Raw genomic sequence first — 17,668 nt, forward strand, 5'->3', positions numbered from 1 at the left:
CTTTTGCTGTGGGTGGGGGGGGGGGTCACGCTGCACCCAGGGGAGGAGAGCATCGGCGATCCGCCCCGGGTGTCAGCCATCCTAGGGACACCACTGGGTGCCACCTGACTTATTTATACAAGATAGTGGGATATCAACTTCAAAGTTCAGCAAAATTTCAACCTCTCAGATATGGACTAATTACGGGTCCCTTTTACAAAGCTGCAGGAGGGCTAATGCATGGGTAGCGCGTGCTAAATTGACACTACTACTGAGGTAGCGTGTGCACCCCGGTGGCAATTCTGAGTTTGGCATGTGCCAAATCCTGATGTAGAAAATATTTTTCTATTAACAGAGATAAAGACTATAAAAGTTTGGAGGGGTAAATTTGGGCAGGTTTCATTTTTGTGTACTATAGGGTCAATAGAAAGGGACTATGCAATTTGTTTATATCCGTAACTTCCTTTGGATTACTGAGATATAGATGTTTTAAGTTTCCTATTTTTCATATGTGTTTTTCTGAAAATATACTTTTTGATTAATAAATGTTTCTCATTTTGTAAAGATGTAGGGGTCCTTTTACAAAGCCGTGGTAAAAAGTGGCCTGTGGTAGTGTAGGCGTGTCTTTTGGGTGCACACTGTGCCACTTTTTACAATAGATGGGAAAAAGACCGCTTTTTAATGGGCTGGGAAATGGGTGTGTGCAAAAATTAAAACTAGCACATTCCTATTTATGGCCTGAGCCCTAACTGCCAGCCACTGACCTAGCGGTAGGGGCTGACACACTAACCATGTGGTAACCATGCAACGTTCGTGGCCGTGCTGGTGATTACCCCCAGGAACACCCCCATGGTAGAAATTTGCAATGCCACTTTTGGTACTTTTTCACTCAGAGGGTCTCATATCACAAATAAGTAAGGGTAAAGGGTCATGGATTTGATATCCAGCCTTTCTGTGGTATAACCAAAGTGATTGTACATTTATTTTATGCAGGTACTTTCTCTGTCCCAAGTGGGCTCACAATCTAAGGGATCTTCTTATTAAGCAGCAATAAAAAGTGGCCTTAGTGACCCTTACAAGGGTCTTTTCTATGCACTAAGATCTAGACCAGGAAAAGAAGCAATAACCAATCATTATACATGCATCCATCACTGGTCCTTACATCATCCAGGCTTTTTACATCAGCTGAGAGAAGCCCTTTTTCAGTGAAGCCGGAGTCTCATTGTCAGAAGTCTAGTTCTATGTGATGCGTTTACCCATAGATAAGCTTCCAATTTCACTGACAGAAACTCCCTTTTTTTATTAGGCTTAGAACTCATGTTTAGAGCTAAGAAAAATTACAGAATGCTTGAGAATTTCTCTGTTTAGGTAAACAAGCCATCCTGGGGGAATGTGGTCACATGTTTCTCAGTCCAGGTGGCCAGTCTGAACCCAAAAAAGCTCCGCCTCTCCCTTCACATACCAAATTAATTAGAGCTATGTCTTATCTTCTACATTCCAACTTATTTTCACACAATCAAAGTTAAACAATCATTTTAATGAGTGATTGCACTGCCGGTCACTTAAAATGAGTTGAAAAGCAATCTCTAAAATCCTTCCATTACATGTAGAAAGAAGAGACTCGACAGCTAAGTATTGAATGCTGTTATATACTATTTTTTTAAAAGCTTGATATAGCAAGATTATTTTGCTGATGTTTATTAAGGAGGTTTTTTGCTGATGATGAAGAAGTCCTGCTCCTGCGGCTTTTCACTGGGAGCTTCTTGAGTTTATTTCCTCCTTACTTTTGATTTTTCATTTATAATTTTGCCATTAGCACACAACCATTAAAATAATTTAGCGTATGGCCACTTACCGATTCTTATTCTCTATGTGGTAAGAGCTCACAAGCTAATCCTGTGTTAATCAGTTAGCGTGTGGTAATGTAGTTGCACTAACTGATTAGTACAGTAATGCAAACTCTCTGCTCCCACACATGCCCCTTGCCTGAACCCTTTTAAGTGAGGGTAAACTGAAAACTTATCACCACTGTACAGCACTGTGTAAACCTAGTAGCATTATAAAAATAAATACTACCCTTATTATTAATATGTCATGACTGATGATATGTTGAAACCCTCTGCTCAGTGTGTAGTGGCGGCTAAGAAAGCAAATAGAATGTTAGGAGTCATTAGAAAGGGAATGGAAAACAAAAATGAGAATGTTATAATGCCTGTTTAGCACTCCACGATGCAACCGCACCCCGAATACTGTGTGCAATTCTGGTTACTGAATCTCAAAAAGACATTAGGAAAGGTACAGAGAAGGGTGACAAAAATGATAAAGGGGTGGGACGACTTCCCTATGAGGAAAGGCTAAAGTGCCTAGAGCTCTTCAGCTTGGAGAAGAGATGACTGAGGGGAGATATGATAGAGGTCTATGAAATACTGTGTGGAGTGGAACCAGAGAAAATATTTCTTCACTCAACATGTAATTAAACTCTGGAATTCATTGTCAGAGAATGTAGTAAAAGCAGTTAGCTTAGCAGGGTTTAAAAAAGGTTTGAATAGCTTCCTAACAGAAAAGTCCATAAGATAATTTAAAAAAATGGACTTGGTGAAAATCCACTGCTTATTTCTAGGAGAAGCAGCATAAAATGTATTGTACTGTTCTAAGATCTTGCCAGGTACTTGCCACCTGACTTGGCCACTGTTGGAAACAGGATACTGGGCTTGATGGACCTTCAGTCTGTCCCAGTATGGCAGCACTTATGTTCTTAAGGTCCTTGGGTTCTCTAGTCCATGGACTTTGCACCAATTCCCAAGTATACTTTCACTCATGAATGGGTGGACAAATCTCACACAACCTTTTATTTTTTCCAGGGAAATGGATTTTGAAAATTATTCTCCTTAATTATTTCTGCAGCAGCTGTTGCATTCAAGAACATTCTGTGCAAAGATATGCTGTGATTAATTTTCCAGCAGCTTTTCTGCTGCTTTTAGGCTTTCGTTCCAACTCCAAGTTTAGCTCCATCTCTGGCCGTCTTCAAATCTAGGCTAAAAGCCCACCTTTTTGATGCTGCTTTTAACTCCTAATCCTTACTTGTTCAGTACCCTTATTTTATCATTCCCATCTTAGTAATTCCCTTATCTCTTATTTGACCTGTTTGTCTGTCCAGTTAGATTGTAAGCTCTGTCGAACAGGAACTGTCTCTTCATGTTCAAGTGTACAGCTAGTAGCACTATAGAAATTATAAGTAGTAGTAGTAGTGGTATACGACTTTCTATCCCGCCCATCAGTTATGTGTCTGAGCGGCTTACATTCTAAAGTACAAAATTAGTAATAAGACAGACAATTACAAAACATAGCAGAAGGAAAGGAGGGTGAACATACAATGTAGATAGGATAGGAGGGTGGGGAAATGGGGGAGGAGGTATTTCACAACTGTACTATTAATCCAGCTAATTTCTTTAGGTGTGGAAAGGCATTATGAATATGCGTCTATAAAAAGGAATGTGTTTAGTTCTGCTTTGAATGTTGAAAGCAATGCGTGATTGTGAAGTGATTGTGGCAGTTTGTTCTAGTGTTCTGGTCCTTGGACTGAGAAGATTGTTTTCCGAATACATTTGTGCCTAATTTCCTGAAAAGATGGTATTACTAATAGATTTTGGGAGGACAAGCTAAGAGATCATTGATTTGAATATGGAGTCAGTAAACAGGCAAGATAGGGCAGTTTATCAAATGAGTTTTATAGACCAATAATAAAGTCTTGTATATGATGCGGTGGAGTATGGGGAGCCAGTGTGCTACTTTTAATAGTGAAGTAACATGATCATACTTCTTCTTGCTGGTGATTAGTTTAATAGCCGTGTCTTGGACTAATTGTAGTCGTCTGGTATCTGTCAGTTTAAGTCCCGTGTAAAGTGAGTTATAATAATCTGGTTTGTTGATTACAAAGGAGTGGATGAGAATATTGAGTGCTGCTGAATCCAGAAATGAACGAATAGAGCGTATTGTCTAAGTTTATACTAACATTAGAAATCTGAAGATAGAAAGAGAGGGCTTAATCCAGAATGATCTCTAGAATTTTTGTGTTCTGTACTTGAGAGACAATGTTAGTATTTAGAATAAAGAAAAACCCATAAGATCAATTTATTGGCATTGCTACAGTAGTACCTATATATATTTTGTTATGGTGCAGGAATAAAAGAAAAACGGGTGGAGGGGGGAAGATATATTGTTGATAGAAAGATCATTTAATTATTTTGGAATGTGAATCTTATAAAGACTTTTTAGGAATTAAAAATTAAAATTAATGAAATTGATGTATTGAATTAACAAATTAACAAATTAATTAGCAAAAAGGGGTAAACAAAATAAGGGATTACTGGGAAGAGATGTTGAGGTTTAGTAAGGCATTCAAAATAGAGCAGAAAGAATAGTGACTTCAAAAGGTATGTAAATTTTGGTTTGATTTTTAAGGTTGGGTACGGAGCAAAAGAGCATGTAAAAGTCAGGAAAATTGGCGGGCTCCGGGGCGAGGAGAATTGATGGGCGGCAATGAGGAAAGCTAGTTGAGGGAACTGAAGCAAGAAATGTAATCCCTCCCAAAATTTAGAAGCGTGAGAGTTGGGATTGGGGTCTTGGGTAATTTTGTATTTGGGATAGCAATGTTTAGGGTTGTTAAAATAGGTAGTTTAAGTCGCAGCTGCGGTAATTTAAATGAGAATTTTTCAAGCAGCCTTCATTTAAGGACAATGAATTTACTGGCTATATGGATTTTACAGTGTAATCTGCTTGTGTGCAAAACTGCCAGAAGCAGAAGTAGGCCTTGATGTCACCGCAGGTCTCACTTTACAAGGTGGTTCATGGAGTATTAATACATTTGATGGAATGAATATGTGCAGCTAGGTCGACACCAACTAGTTTTATAAAAGGTAATATGAAAAGTGAAGGTTGCATTGAAATATTGATAATAACATTTTTATTTGTGTTGGTTATGAATTTATGATTGGTTTATAAAGCTGCGTCCAAAATTATTTCTCCAATTTATAAGGTTGTCATAGTATTTTTTGTTCATGTGTGAGTCAGGAACGGTTGCGATGCAAGTGCCAATATTATGGGATGTGCAAGAGTTCCGTTTGGAGTTGGCTGCTGTTCTGGCTTTCATACATCTTCACTTGCTGGAACACTCTTTGGGCTGAAAAAACACAGACTGCATTTCATCTGAAATCTGGCACGTTTGTGCTCTTAGCCAGATGCCACTATCCTGTGCTGACCAAGCCCATGCATGGTAGAGCACAGTACTGTCATAGAACCACTGGACCAGACCTCATTGGAGAGTCTCTTTTTCTACAAGAAGTGATATAATAAGAAACCTCTATCGGAACATGGAATGCACTGTATTAGCTTTGAAGCTAAATGGCATTAATACAAGCTTCAATTTACCGTTAGCATTCAGCTGGTCTGCTATCCATTTTTTTACAGGGCCTTGGAACTGATGAAGATTGCCTGGTGGAAATTTTGGTGTCAAGAAGCAACAGTGAAATTAAAGCAATCAAGGAGGCCTACAAAGCAGGTAATCTATTTATACAGCGGCTATTTGTACTTTAAAAAACAATTAGCCCATGCCCCCGTGGCCCCACATAGCTACGCCCCTGCTTACCACCATCCACTGAGGTGGCGGTAAGGATGCCCAAATTGGGCTTACCGCCGCTTTGTAAAAGGGCCCCTAAAAAAACAATACAGATATCATACCAAGTTCAGCCAATTTACAATCATAAGTTTACAGAAGGACAGTACTAAATCCAGACCTACATGTTAAATCATCTAGCCACTTTCAAATACATTAGAAAATAATGTCTTCATCTGTTTCCTAAAACTATATTAAGTAGTCAGAACTCTAACTACATTATGCAAACAATTCCACTCAAATGAACCACCATCTGTAAAAGAACTTTTCCGCATTTCTACCAGTCTCTAGGACCTGGTAGAAAATGTCTGAACCAGTCTCCCTGTCCTGGACCACAGATTAGTTCCATCAACAATAAGGTTCCTTATCATATTGTACTGCACTTTACTAAACTGCATAACACCCAAGGAAAAGCAATTTATAAATGTCAAAATAACAACAATAAAACAGTACTACTAGAAGTAATCAGTTGCGTAGCCAGCGAAGACCTCGGGGGGGGGGGGCTTTGTCCCCCCTTGCTTACTTTGAGCCCAGGCCCCCTACAAAATTGTAGCAACCAATACTTGGCTGGCAGGGGCGCTCAATCCCTCCAGCTGAATAGTTTTGCTGCTGTAGCCCTGCCTGTGCTGCCTGGGCAGCAGGAAGTCAGTAGAGTGCTCTAGCCACTTCCACACATGCTCAGTTCATTAATTTAGCATGTGTGGAACAGCTGGCGTTGGAGGCTGGAGTAGCTGCCTGCCTGCTTCCCCTCAGATAGCACATGCAAGAACCGGTGGCAAAACGTCAGCTGGTGGGGCTTGAGCATCCCTGCCAGCAAAGGTATAATCTGAGAGAGGGGGGCTGCAACAGTGTGGGGGGTGACTAAGATGAAATGCTTGGCCCCCACAGTCTACCGCTGGACCCCCCCCCCCCCAAAAAAAAAAATCAACTTCACTCCTAAAAACAATAAGAAATTATTTTTGACATATGAATAGAGCGTGACAAGGAGAAGTGCTTCTTTTAAACATCAGGCGTGGTGTTTAAAAAAATCAAATGGAGCTTGTTCATTTCTTACACATATGTGTATTATTATTATTGTATTATTCTAAAAACTTATAAATAAAGATTAAAAAAAAATCAAAAACAAAAGGAAGAACAGAACTCCACAGAACAATAATAGCCAAGCAGGAGTGGAAATAGCCAAAGATGAAATGGCTGTGCGGTAAAGTTCGGGAGGGAGCACTTACTGCCACCCTTGAGATGGTGATAAGGGCTTCCACGCCAACCAGGCGGTAAGCGGGCAACACACGATGCTGCCTGATTACCGTCAGGTAACCCACTGTGGAAATATTTTTTCAATATTTCTGCTAGCACCAGAACTGGCAAGTACTGAGGGTGGAAATACCGCCGGCACCCGCATTAGGCTTGCGGTTTGTTCGGGTTGCCACATGGCAACCCATTAGTAAAAGGGCCCCAAAATGACCTTGGGCTTATTTTCATAGAAAAGGTCCTACATGAGTATTCATACTGTGTTATGCATGAAATCTGTATTTTATTGTTGTTTTCTTTATTGCAGCATTTAAGGACGATCTAGCCAAAAACATTTGCTCTGATACATCAGGAGATTTTCAGAAGGCTTTACTTGCCCTAGCTAAGGTATGCTATATTCAGATCAAAATCATTTATAGTATGGAAAACATTTAAAGTACATGAACATTTTGTCCCTTTGAAAATTACTCAAGGAGAAGTATATGCACAAACTTATGAATGTAGTAGTACAATATATACACACACATGTATTCTGCTAGATTCTATATAGCGTCCCTAGAGGTCCTTTTATCAAGCTGCGGGAAAAAGTGCCCCGCGCTACAGTTGACTATTTTTCCCACGAGCCAGGGCCCTTTTTAGAGCAGCTGGTAAAAAAACCCTCAGATACACATGGCTGTGCGGTAGGAGAATTACCACATGGCCATGTGGCAGGGAGCCCTTACCGCCACCCATTGAGGTAATTAAGATTACCGGCACGTTATTGCCACGTTGGGAAAGGAGTAATCCTGAAAGAGCGAGCGGTAAACCCCCATTGGGCTTACCTCTGCTCTGTAAGCTAATCAGTGTAGATAACAGCACTTAACAATCAATAATGAGCACTAATTAGAAATTATTAGAATTTATGCGCACAATTCGCTAAACGTATTCTGTAATGCACTGTGCCTAAATTCTAATGCGCACAGTTCAAAAGGGGCGTGGTTATGGGCATTTCATGGACATTCCAAAATTTACACATGTAGTTATAGACATAGACGGTCGGTGGCCCAACTGTTTGGGGAGGCTAAAGGGGGCGGGGTTGGGGTGGGGCCAGGGGTGGAGCTTACATCCATAATTGTCTAACACAGAAAAAAAAATAAGTAAAAATAAAAGTCACAATTAATACCATTTATTAAATTTAGATATTAGATATGTATCATATGACAAAGAATAAAGTGGTTGCTCAAAGCATATACTAACCACAATCGCTCAACTGCAAAACACTATGCACAAATTTGTGCAAAAACACACTCAGAACCTTACTCTACCATAAATATTACACTGGGCAGAACCTAATATACCTTAGAATAATGTCTGTACCTTTCTGCTACATTTTCTTGGTCTGGGGTAACTCAGGTGTCCATTTTCTTAAATCAAACTTATATCAAACTGTCCTATTATTTCTATAATCACAAGAAATTGATTTCCCTCCTCCATTTGACAATTATGAATTTTTACATTTTGTAATACAGAAATATTTAACTGTACAAAATAGGTGCAACAAAACTAATGTTTGTTTCAAGTTCTGCCAACCAGCTGTAGATCCCAAACTAGGAAACAATCCTTTTTTCCACCGTTATCAAATGAATGTCCCTTCATCTCTCAAACCCCCATGAAAGAAAACTGAACTGGTGGCTTTCTGTGCATGAATAAATTATTTGTGTGTGTATGTGTGTGCTCTCCTCACTTTGTACAAATTTTGTCCTTCGCGTGAACTGAGCCACCCATGTTGCACTTTTGCTTCACTTCAAAAGCGGTTGATGCAAAATGAGGTCCCGCGACCGCTCGGGATTTTGGCGGGAGTAGGCACAGTGTACTCACGGGTGGCGGGCTGTACTACTCCATGTCCTTCGGCCCTGCTAGAACGATGTGCACCTTCTCCGACCACCGTTCATCCATTCTCTTAGTGCACAACTGAGCCTGGAGCTTCAGCTCCGCACTGCTGCACCTCCAGCTACAGTCCGTCTGTTAATCATCTCTCTGCCACCCCTCTCCTCTCCAATCACTACCGATCAAGGGCCTAGGAGCCAACTTTTCAAAATGATTGGGGGTGCTGAATTTTTCTTTTTTTTACAGGTGGTGCATTCCCCTGCCCGCCCCCTCCCTCCGTCTCCCCCCTCCGAGTTTCAGGCCTCCCTCCCTGCCTCCGAGTTCCTGCCTCCCCTCTCACTCTCCCAGTTCCAGGCCAGGCCCCCTCCCCTCCTCTCCCCCTCTGAGTTCCAGGTCTCCCTCACTGCCTCTGAGTTCCAGGCCCCCCCTCTCACCCTCCCAGTTCCACTAAAACTGCTCCAGGGATCTGCATACTGCTGATTGACTTGTTAACTAATTAAGTTGCAGCACAAATTCAGAATATGACTGTATTTGTGCACACAATGAGGGGCATTTTAAAAATTTGGACATCCCTTTCGAAAATGCCCCTCATTGTGTGCACAAATACAGTCATATTCTGTATTTGAGCTGCAACTTAATTAGGTAACAAGCCAATCAGTGCCAATTAACAAGCAATTATTGGCACTAATTGGCATTAATTAGAATTTACATACAGAACTTTCTAAGCATATTATATAACAGGCTGTGTGTAAATTCTAAGTTGCATAGTTGAAAAGTGGGTGTGGAATGGCTGGATTGGGGCATTTCTAAAATCTATGTGCATTGTTGTAGAATACATCTGGATCATGCCTAATTTAGGCGTCGGGATTTACACCAGGTTTTACTTGGCGTAACTGATTATGACTAAATTTAGTAATGCGGACTGGCGCTCTGCGCATTCTATATACTGCATGGATATTTAGGCTTATTTTATAAAGTATGCCTAAATTAAGGCATACTTTATAGAATATGCTTAAGCGCATTTCAGTTCAGTGCCAATTTTTTAGGTGTGATTATATAGAATCTAGTCCCTAACACCTAACAGGGAAAACACTAATCGTCTTTGAATGTAGCTCACCTTAGAAAAAGGCATGAGCTTATGAAAAAAACTAAGGGGCCTGTTTACTAAGCCGTGCTGTAGGCGCACCAAGTTTTTAGCATGTGCTAACACGAGAAACACCCATAGGAATATAATGGGTGTCTCTAGCATTAGCGCATGCTAATTTTTAGCGTGCGCTAAAAAGTTAGAACACCTACAGTGCGGCTTAGTAAACAGGACCTAAATAACATACATTTCTGCCATTAGAGCTCCTTTATCCATCCACTGCAGCTTAGGCCCAATATTCAGTTAGTTTCATACCCAGAAATTCAGTGCTGGGCCATGTCCAGGTTTTGGCATTAAATTTCTGGAGCTGACAAAAAGCATATCTAGTTAAGGGGGTCTTTTACTTAGCCACGGTAGCGTTTTTAGTTCACGGTAGAAATCAGTTGGTGGTAAACGCCGAGACGCCCGTTAGGGCATCTTGCTGTTTACCACCAGCTGATTTCTACCATTAGCAAAAAATGCTACCGTGGCTTGGTAAAAGACTCCCTAAGTGCAATATTCAGCACTTAACCAACTATGCTGAACCGTATAAATATGCAAATTACTTTTATGTGGTTCTATTTATGTGGTTACTTTAGCCAGTTAAGTGTGAGTATCAGCACTTAACCAGCCAAGTGCTGACTCCATCTCTGGAACACCCCCAAAATAGCCAGTTTTGCTTCAGGTGCTAACCGGCCATTTTCAGCAGCACTATCTGGTTAAGTGTCACCGAATATGACCAATTAGCTCCAAACAAACGATTTAACCGGCCAGGAGTTGTTTCAGGCTGCTTAAATCGCTTACTCATGACCGGTTCCAAATCTTCATGGATATCACATCATATGCAAAACTAGCATAATGCTAGGTATATTTTAGATGAAATAATTACTAATTAATACAAATTTCACTTTTAGGGAGAACGATCTGAAAACCCCAATGTGAATGAACAGCTTGCTGACAATGATGCAAGGGTAAGAAAATATTTGTTATGGGGACAGCCAACTTTTGGTGTCCCCTGACGTCTTGTATCCTAACGTCAATGTCTTCAGTCCTCATATTCCAAGCTCAGACCCACTGTCATGTTTGGATGTAGGAAGTTGGCTAATACATAGCTGGATCCCATCTGGTTAGAAGGAGTGGTATGATTCTGCATGTTATTGGATGGATACAAAATAAACACAAAGCTAATGATTAGGAATAAAAATAATTAATAATGGGAACGGTATTCAGACCATAGGAATTAGACTAGTTAACTCCTGCAATCGACTCTAACCCTGGATATTCAATGCCAGTTTAAAGATAACGGAGCAAAGATATATCACGTTTTCACTCAGCTAAATATGGCCCCCACACTCTGGAATGCACTGCCTGAAAAGCTCCACTCAACACAAGACTATCTCTACTTCAGGAAGCAGGTGGAAGCTTGGCTCTTCAACCAGGCCTTTAATGGAAGAAGTAACTAACTTGTTTGTCTCAGTCACACGCACAAGGAGTGACTCGGGCTGCAAGTACTGCAGCAGGACATGTTTATCCACTCCTACCCTAGCTGAGATAATATTTATCCATTTCTCCGACCTCATGTGCAACTTCCTTTAAATCCGTCACCTTAGTTTTTGTTCTTAGGTTTCTTACCTATCTATATGTTACATCTTTGCTTTACCCGCACTATCAATTAAAATGTTCTATTACATATTGTGTTGACATTGTAAGTAGTAAACTATGCCATACTTTGTATTGTTAGTTGAATATTTTTATTGCTGCAATTTCCTATTGCTCATGTTTGATCTATTCTTACTGTACACCGCTTTGAGTGAATTCCTTCAAAAAGGCAGTACATAAATCTTAATAAATAAATAAATGGCTGCAAAACCCGGTTTAAAAATTGGCGGATAACTGGTTATATCGGCCGACATAACTATCCACTATCCTCTAGCCGGTTAAGCACTATTTAACTGGTCAGCAGCCTTTCTGACCAGTTAAATAGCAGTGAATATTGAGGGGAATGTGCATTGGACATCTCAAGGAACTCTAGCAATTATCTTTAGTTTCCCCAGCTCTGTATCTTATTATCTGTTTTTATATTAAACAAAAGATTTTTTTTTTAACTTTATCAATGCATCCCCCATTCTTTGCTTCTCAGTATTCTTCTTCTGTTACACACTTTCCAAGAGCTTGGGGTCGTTGTACAAAAGTACTGGAAAAACTGACCTTAGCGTGCCCTTACACAGGTCTTACCTGCGTGCTAAGGCCATTTATTTCCACAACTGGTTCACAAATTTAAAAATAAAGAGTGGAAAGATCTACAATATTCTTAAAAACAGAGGAGAGGGAAAATAGAAAGGAGAAAGAGGGAGTAAGAAGTTGAGAGGAGATTTCCCTGTACTAGAGGCAACCCAATCATTTCAAGATCCCAGCGGGAATGCAAGAGTGAAGAAACGAGCTTTAAATGTTGTCATTAACATGCGTCCATTAAAAAAGATTAATGCATGAGCCTTTACCGCCACCTATTTCGTAGGTGGTAAGGGCTCAATTGCTAATCATATGCTGTGTAGCATAGAAATGCCCACTTTCCACCCTAGACATGCCCCTCCATGAAAAAAAAATTTAATGCATATGGCCTTATCCTATAAAGTTTATACTCCTAAATTTATACTCCTAAAATTAATGCTCTTAAATTTATGTGTTTACACTCCTAAATTTATGCTCCTAAATTATGAGCCTAATCTATGTTCCAAAATAGATTACACTCATAATTTAGGAGCATAAATTTAGGAGTGTAAATTTTAGGAGCAAAATTTAGGAGCATAACTTTTATAGACTAAGGCCCATAGACTGCATGCACAGATTGCAAAATTACTGCAGGACACCTTTTAAGCTGTGGTGAGAGTGTGCTAGTGTTTATCACAGGTTGGTAAAATGACCCCCTTATCATTAACAGACACTTTTCCACTTATCCTGTAGAACTTTACAAAATGGGCTCCTATAGTGTATCCCAGAAGTTCATAAATTCATGCACACAAATTTGCACCTCCAAGTGTGAAAACATCTGTGTGTACTCTATATATAGATAAGTGTACTTAGAAAATACATGTGTGCTTTGCAGCTCTGCCTTTGCTTCACCCAAACTATACATCTGAGTACCCCTATGCTCCAATCACATCAAAGTAAACACAATTTTTCAGTACATCTACTTTTTCTGTGTACTATTCTACAAAAGTAATTTTCTGTATGTAAAACATATGTTACGCATGGAAAATTATTTATAAAATTACCCCATCTTTGACAAATGATAACAGAATCAGCACACATCTGAAACTTCAGAACTTAAGAACATAAGAGCAGCCATATACTGAGTCAGACCAATGGTCTATCTTGCTCAGCATCCTGTTTTCCAAACAATGGCCAAGCCAGGTCACAAGTGCCTGGCTGGAACCCAAATTGTGGCAACACTCCATACTACAAATCCCAGGGCAAGCAGTTGCTTTCCTTGTTTGTCTCAATAGCAGTCTATGGACTGTTCCTCCAAGAATTTGTCCAAACCTTTTTAAAACCCAGATATGCTAACCGCTTTTACCACATCCTCCAGCAAAGAGTTCCAAAGCTTAACTATTCGTTGAGTGAAAAAATATTTCCTCCTATTTGTTTTAAAAGTATTTCAATGTAACTTCCTCGAGTGTCTCCTACTCTTTGTACTTTTGGAACAAGTAAAAATTTGATTTACTTCTACTCGTTCTACACCACTCAAGATTTTGTAGACCTCAATCTTATCTCCCCTCATTCATCTCTTTTCCAAGCTGAAAAGCCCTAACCTCTTTAGCCTTTCCTCATACGAGAGGAGTTCCAGCCCCTTGATCACTTTTTTGTGTCCCTGTCATCTTATGTTGATTGTACATGCACATATTTTCTATGTAGTGACAGTAGGGACACTTTCCCTCTGCAATGGGGACTTTGTTTATAGATCCAATGACATAGATTGTATTTATTTATTGCATTTGTATCCCATATTTTCCCACCTATTTGCAGGCTCAGTGTGGCTTACAGAGTTTTGTTATGACATTGTCATTCCAGGATATCAGATACAATTAGTAATGTACAGAGATTAAGTATGGGAAGAAAAAAGGAAAGTGTTAGGCGGGTAAGTATAGACGGTGGACTTTCATAACTGGGTGGGGTGGCGAGGTAGTTTAGTAAGGCTAAGGGTTCTCTTTGTAGGCCTTGTTGAAGAGATATGTCTTCAGAGATTTGTGAAAGTTAGTTATTTCGTCAATAGTTTTCAGGGCTGTAGGTAGTGCATTCCACAACTGCGTGCTCATGTAAGAGAAGGTAGTGGCATGCATCAGTTTGTATTTTAGTCCTTTACAGCTGGGGAAGTGCAGATTGAGAAATTTGCAGGATGATCTTATGGCATTTCTGGGAGGTAGGTCCACGAGGTTTAGCATGTAGCTTGGGGCGTCTGCGTGAATGATTTTGTGCACAATCGTGCAGATCTTGAACGCAATGCATTCCTTAAGTGGGAGCCAGTGAAGTTTCTCTCTTACGGGTTTTGCACATTCATATTTATTTTTTCCAAATATGAGTTTTGCAGCAGTATTCTGGGCTGTTTGGAGTTTTTTGATAGTCTGTTCTTTGCAGCCAACGTATAGTGCCTTGCAGTAATCCAGATGACTTATTACCATTGACTGTACCAGGGTACGGAAGATGTATCTCGGGAAGAAAGGTTTTACTCTTTTGAGTTTCCACATGGAGTGGAACATCTTTTTTGTCGTGTTTTTCACGTGGGCATCGAGAGTGAGGTTTCGATCAATGGTAACTCCAAGAATTTTCAAGTTTTGTGAGACGGGGAGAGAGCAGTATGATGTGGATATGGTGGAAAAGTTGTTTGTGTTATGTTGTGAGGTGAGTACAAGACATTGTGTTTTTTCTGTGTTGTTTTAGCTGAAATGCATCCACCCAGGAGTGCATGATTTGGAGGCTTTGGTTGATCTCGTTGGTGATTTCATTTAGATCATGTTTGAATGGGATGTAAATCGTGACATCGTCTGCATATATGTAGGGGTTGAGGTTTTGATTGGCTAGAAGTTTGGCTAAAGGTATCATCATTAGGTTAAATAGGATTGGTGGAAGGGGGGGGGATCTCTTCAGTGGCTGAGATAATCAGTTAGCTATGAGAGTGCCAAGAAATGTACTTTTAATTAAATTGCACACTCCAAAAACCTAAACATTTTTGAAAAGGACAAGGACTATGGTTGAATAAACAGGCTGTATGATTCTTGCCTGGATTTCTGTGTCTCATCTTGGCAACCAGAGGTCAATAATATCTCTTAGGGAAATAAATACAAAAGCAGAAAGCAACTTCTCTTGTATTAGGCTATAGAGCAGTGGTTCCCAAACCTGGTCCTGGAGGCACCCCAGCCAGTCAGGTTTTCAGGATAGCCACAATTAATATGCATTGTTCTTCAGTTGCTACTACACCGCTGTGAGAACCATGGAGGGGCCCAATATGATTGTTTGCCTAGGATCAGTAAAGGGTTACTTCTTCTCTGATGGTACAAATGTAGCACTTGATAAGGTAGCATAGTTCTGGAATGCTAATTCAAAAGGTATAGTTAGTCCAATTAGAATTCATCATCTACAGCCTTTTCTATGACCTACACTTCCAAATATTCAAGAGGGTTAGCATGGGAATAACACAGTTTTATTCCTATGTCTGAAACAGGCTTTGTATGAAGCTGGAGAGAAGAAGAAAGGAACTGATGTTGCCGTATTTATTGACATCCTTACATCAAGAAGCTTCCCACACCTTCGAAAGGGTAGGTGAAAGTAGGTTTTTCTGAAAATTGTTTTTTTACGTTGTAGCTAGAAATTATAATCTATTTGTGAATGAACAGTGCTTGAAATACTGCAGCAAATAAATGCCTGTGTTCCCAAAGTGACCAAAATAAGAGTTAGTGATCTTGATTACTAGTACATCAAGGTGCATATCACCTTTCAGGACCCCACTACCCCAGTATGCTCCTGGTTTGGACCATACCATCTGTGTAGTATGGAAGTATATAACATTTTGCTACAGCATCCCCTGCTTGAATGGCTGCAATGGTTCTGCCTAACACTAAGGGCCCATGCACATAGGTGCCCCTTCAATATGGGTGCCATGGGAAAAATTACCAAATCGTAAACAGCAAATGAGATGCATGGATCCCCCTTTGTGCATTGGTCACTGTTTGCGACTCGAAGCTGCACCCCTCTCTTCTTGAGCCCTCCTCGTGCAACTTAAAAAATTCCCTAGTGGTCTCCCCTGCCTGCCCAAACCAGAAATCCCTGGTGGTCCAGTGGACTGCCTCCTGACCCCCCCTCCCCACACACACAGGCCTACCTGACCCCCCCCAGACCATTTAAAAGTTCCCTGGTTGTCCTGTGGACCCGGACCCAAACTGCCCACCCCTTCCTGGCCCCCCAAGCAAAAAACCCTGGTGGTCCTGTAGAACGCATTCTGACCCCCCCTCATTTTAAACATCACTTCCTGGTAGTCCAGTGTCCCCACATACCCCCATATACCTCAAATGTGCTGGAGGCAGAAGGTCAGGGGCAACTCCTCTTCTCTCCTGCCTCTGGGCCCGGCTGTCTCAAAGTGGTGGTGCCCATCCCCTACCCAGTGCATCCTGGGATGCACTGAGAGGAGCTAAACACTATAGAAGAAGTTTTTTTCCTTTATATGATGTTTAGCCTTGGGGCTGGGTGCTGCCATTTTGAGAAGGCCAGGCTTAGAGGCAGGGAGCATTGCTCCTGCCCATTTAATGTATGTGAGGCATCACTAGACCACCAGGGAGTGATGCTCAGAGTGAGAAGGGGTTTGGGAGATGGTTCACTGGACCACCAGGGTTTGTTGCTTGGTGGGGCCTTGAGGGGATGAAGGGGGGGGGGGAATCAGGGTCCACTGGACCACCAGGGAATTTTTAAAAGTTTTGGGGAGAATTAGGTCAGGGGGTCAGAAGGTGGTCCACTGGACCACCAGGGATTTTTGGTTTGGGGAGGTCATGGGGGGTGCTGGGGTGGTGGTCAGTAGGGGGGTTGTGTTAGTGAGCACAAGCATACAGCTTTGCCAACTACTTGTGTTTCCCTCCTCCAACAGCTCCAGAGCTGCTGTAAAATCTAGCTTGTTAAAGCTAGGCGTTCTGGAGCTGTGCATCATATGGAATGCTCATTATAATACTAATGAACTCGTAATACATTTGCATTGGGTTCTCAGTGTCTGTTAACGGTACACATTAGCAGAGCTGCCAAGTTACCCATTCCAGGAGGGAGCCTTTTTGGCCAGTCCTGGATGTCTGCCAAGTGCCAACCTCATCCTGGTGTATTATGGGACCTGCAGCACTGATTTCAATGGATAGAATCATGGACTACAAGTCCCATACTGCTTTGGACTGGCCTAAAAATCTCCCTCCTGGAATGGGTAACTTGGCAGATCTGCGAGCCACAGAAAACCCCTTTGTGCATTACTCGCTACATAGCATTTGCTTTAGACTGGCTACAACCAGCCTAAAGCAAACATTGCTAGCTCCAGAAAAAGGAGGACACATTGATCCAGTCCGGATTTTGCTTCCATTGAAAGCAATGGAAGTAAAACCCAGACTGGCTCAATCTGTCTTCCTTTTTCTGGAGCCATATGGTAACCCTATTCCAGTGTGAAGTCTCCTTTGAGGTTTAAGCTATTGTCCTTGGGTGAAGTACCTGCAAAAGACAGTGGTTTTATCCATCTCTCTGCCTGACTTCTGGAGTGAACT

General features: G+C 41.1%; 1 protein-coding gene across 1 annotated transcript in view; it reads left to right on the forward strand.

Annotated features, from left to right (window-relative positions):
* LOC115463408 (annexin A1-like) overlaps positions 1-17,668 on the forward strand; it is a 54,706-nt gene that overhangs the window by 16,325 nt on the left and 20,713 nt on the right. The window contains exons 6-9 of the mRNA XM_030193873.1: positions 5,446-5,536; positions 7,206-7,285; positions 10,802-10,858; positions 15,604-15,697. Coding sequence (XP_030049733.1) covers positions 5,446-5,536; positions 7,206-7,285; positions 10,802-10,858; positions 15,604-15,697 — 322 coding nt within the window. The remainder of the gene's footprint in view (positions 1-5,445; positions 5,537-7,205; positions 7,286-10,801; positions 10,859-15,603; positions 15,698-17,668) is intronic.

Source organism: Microcaecilia unicolor, chromosome 2 (genome assembly GCF_901765095.1).
Source record: "Microcaecilia unicolor chromosome 2, aMicUni1.1, whole genome shotgun sequence".
NCBI classification, from domain to species: Eukaryota; Metazoa; Chordata; class Amphibia; order Gymnophiona; family Siphonopidae; genus Microcaecilia; species Microcaecilia unicolor.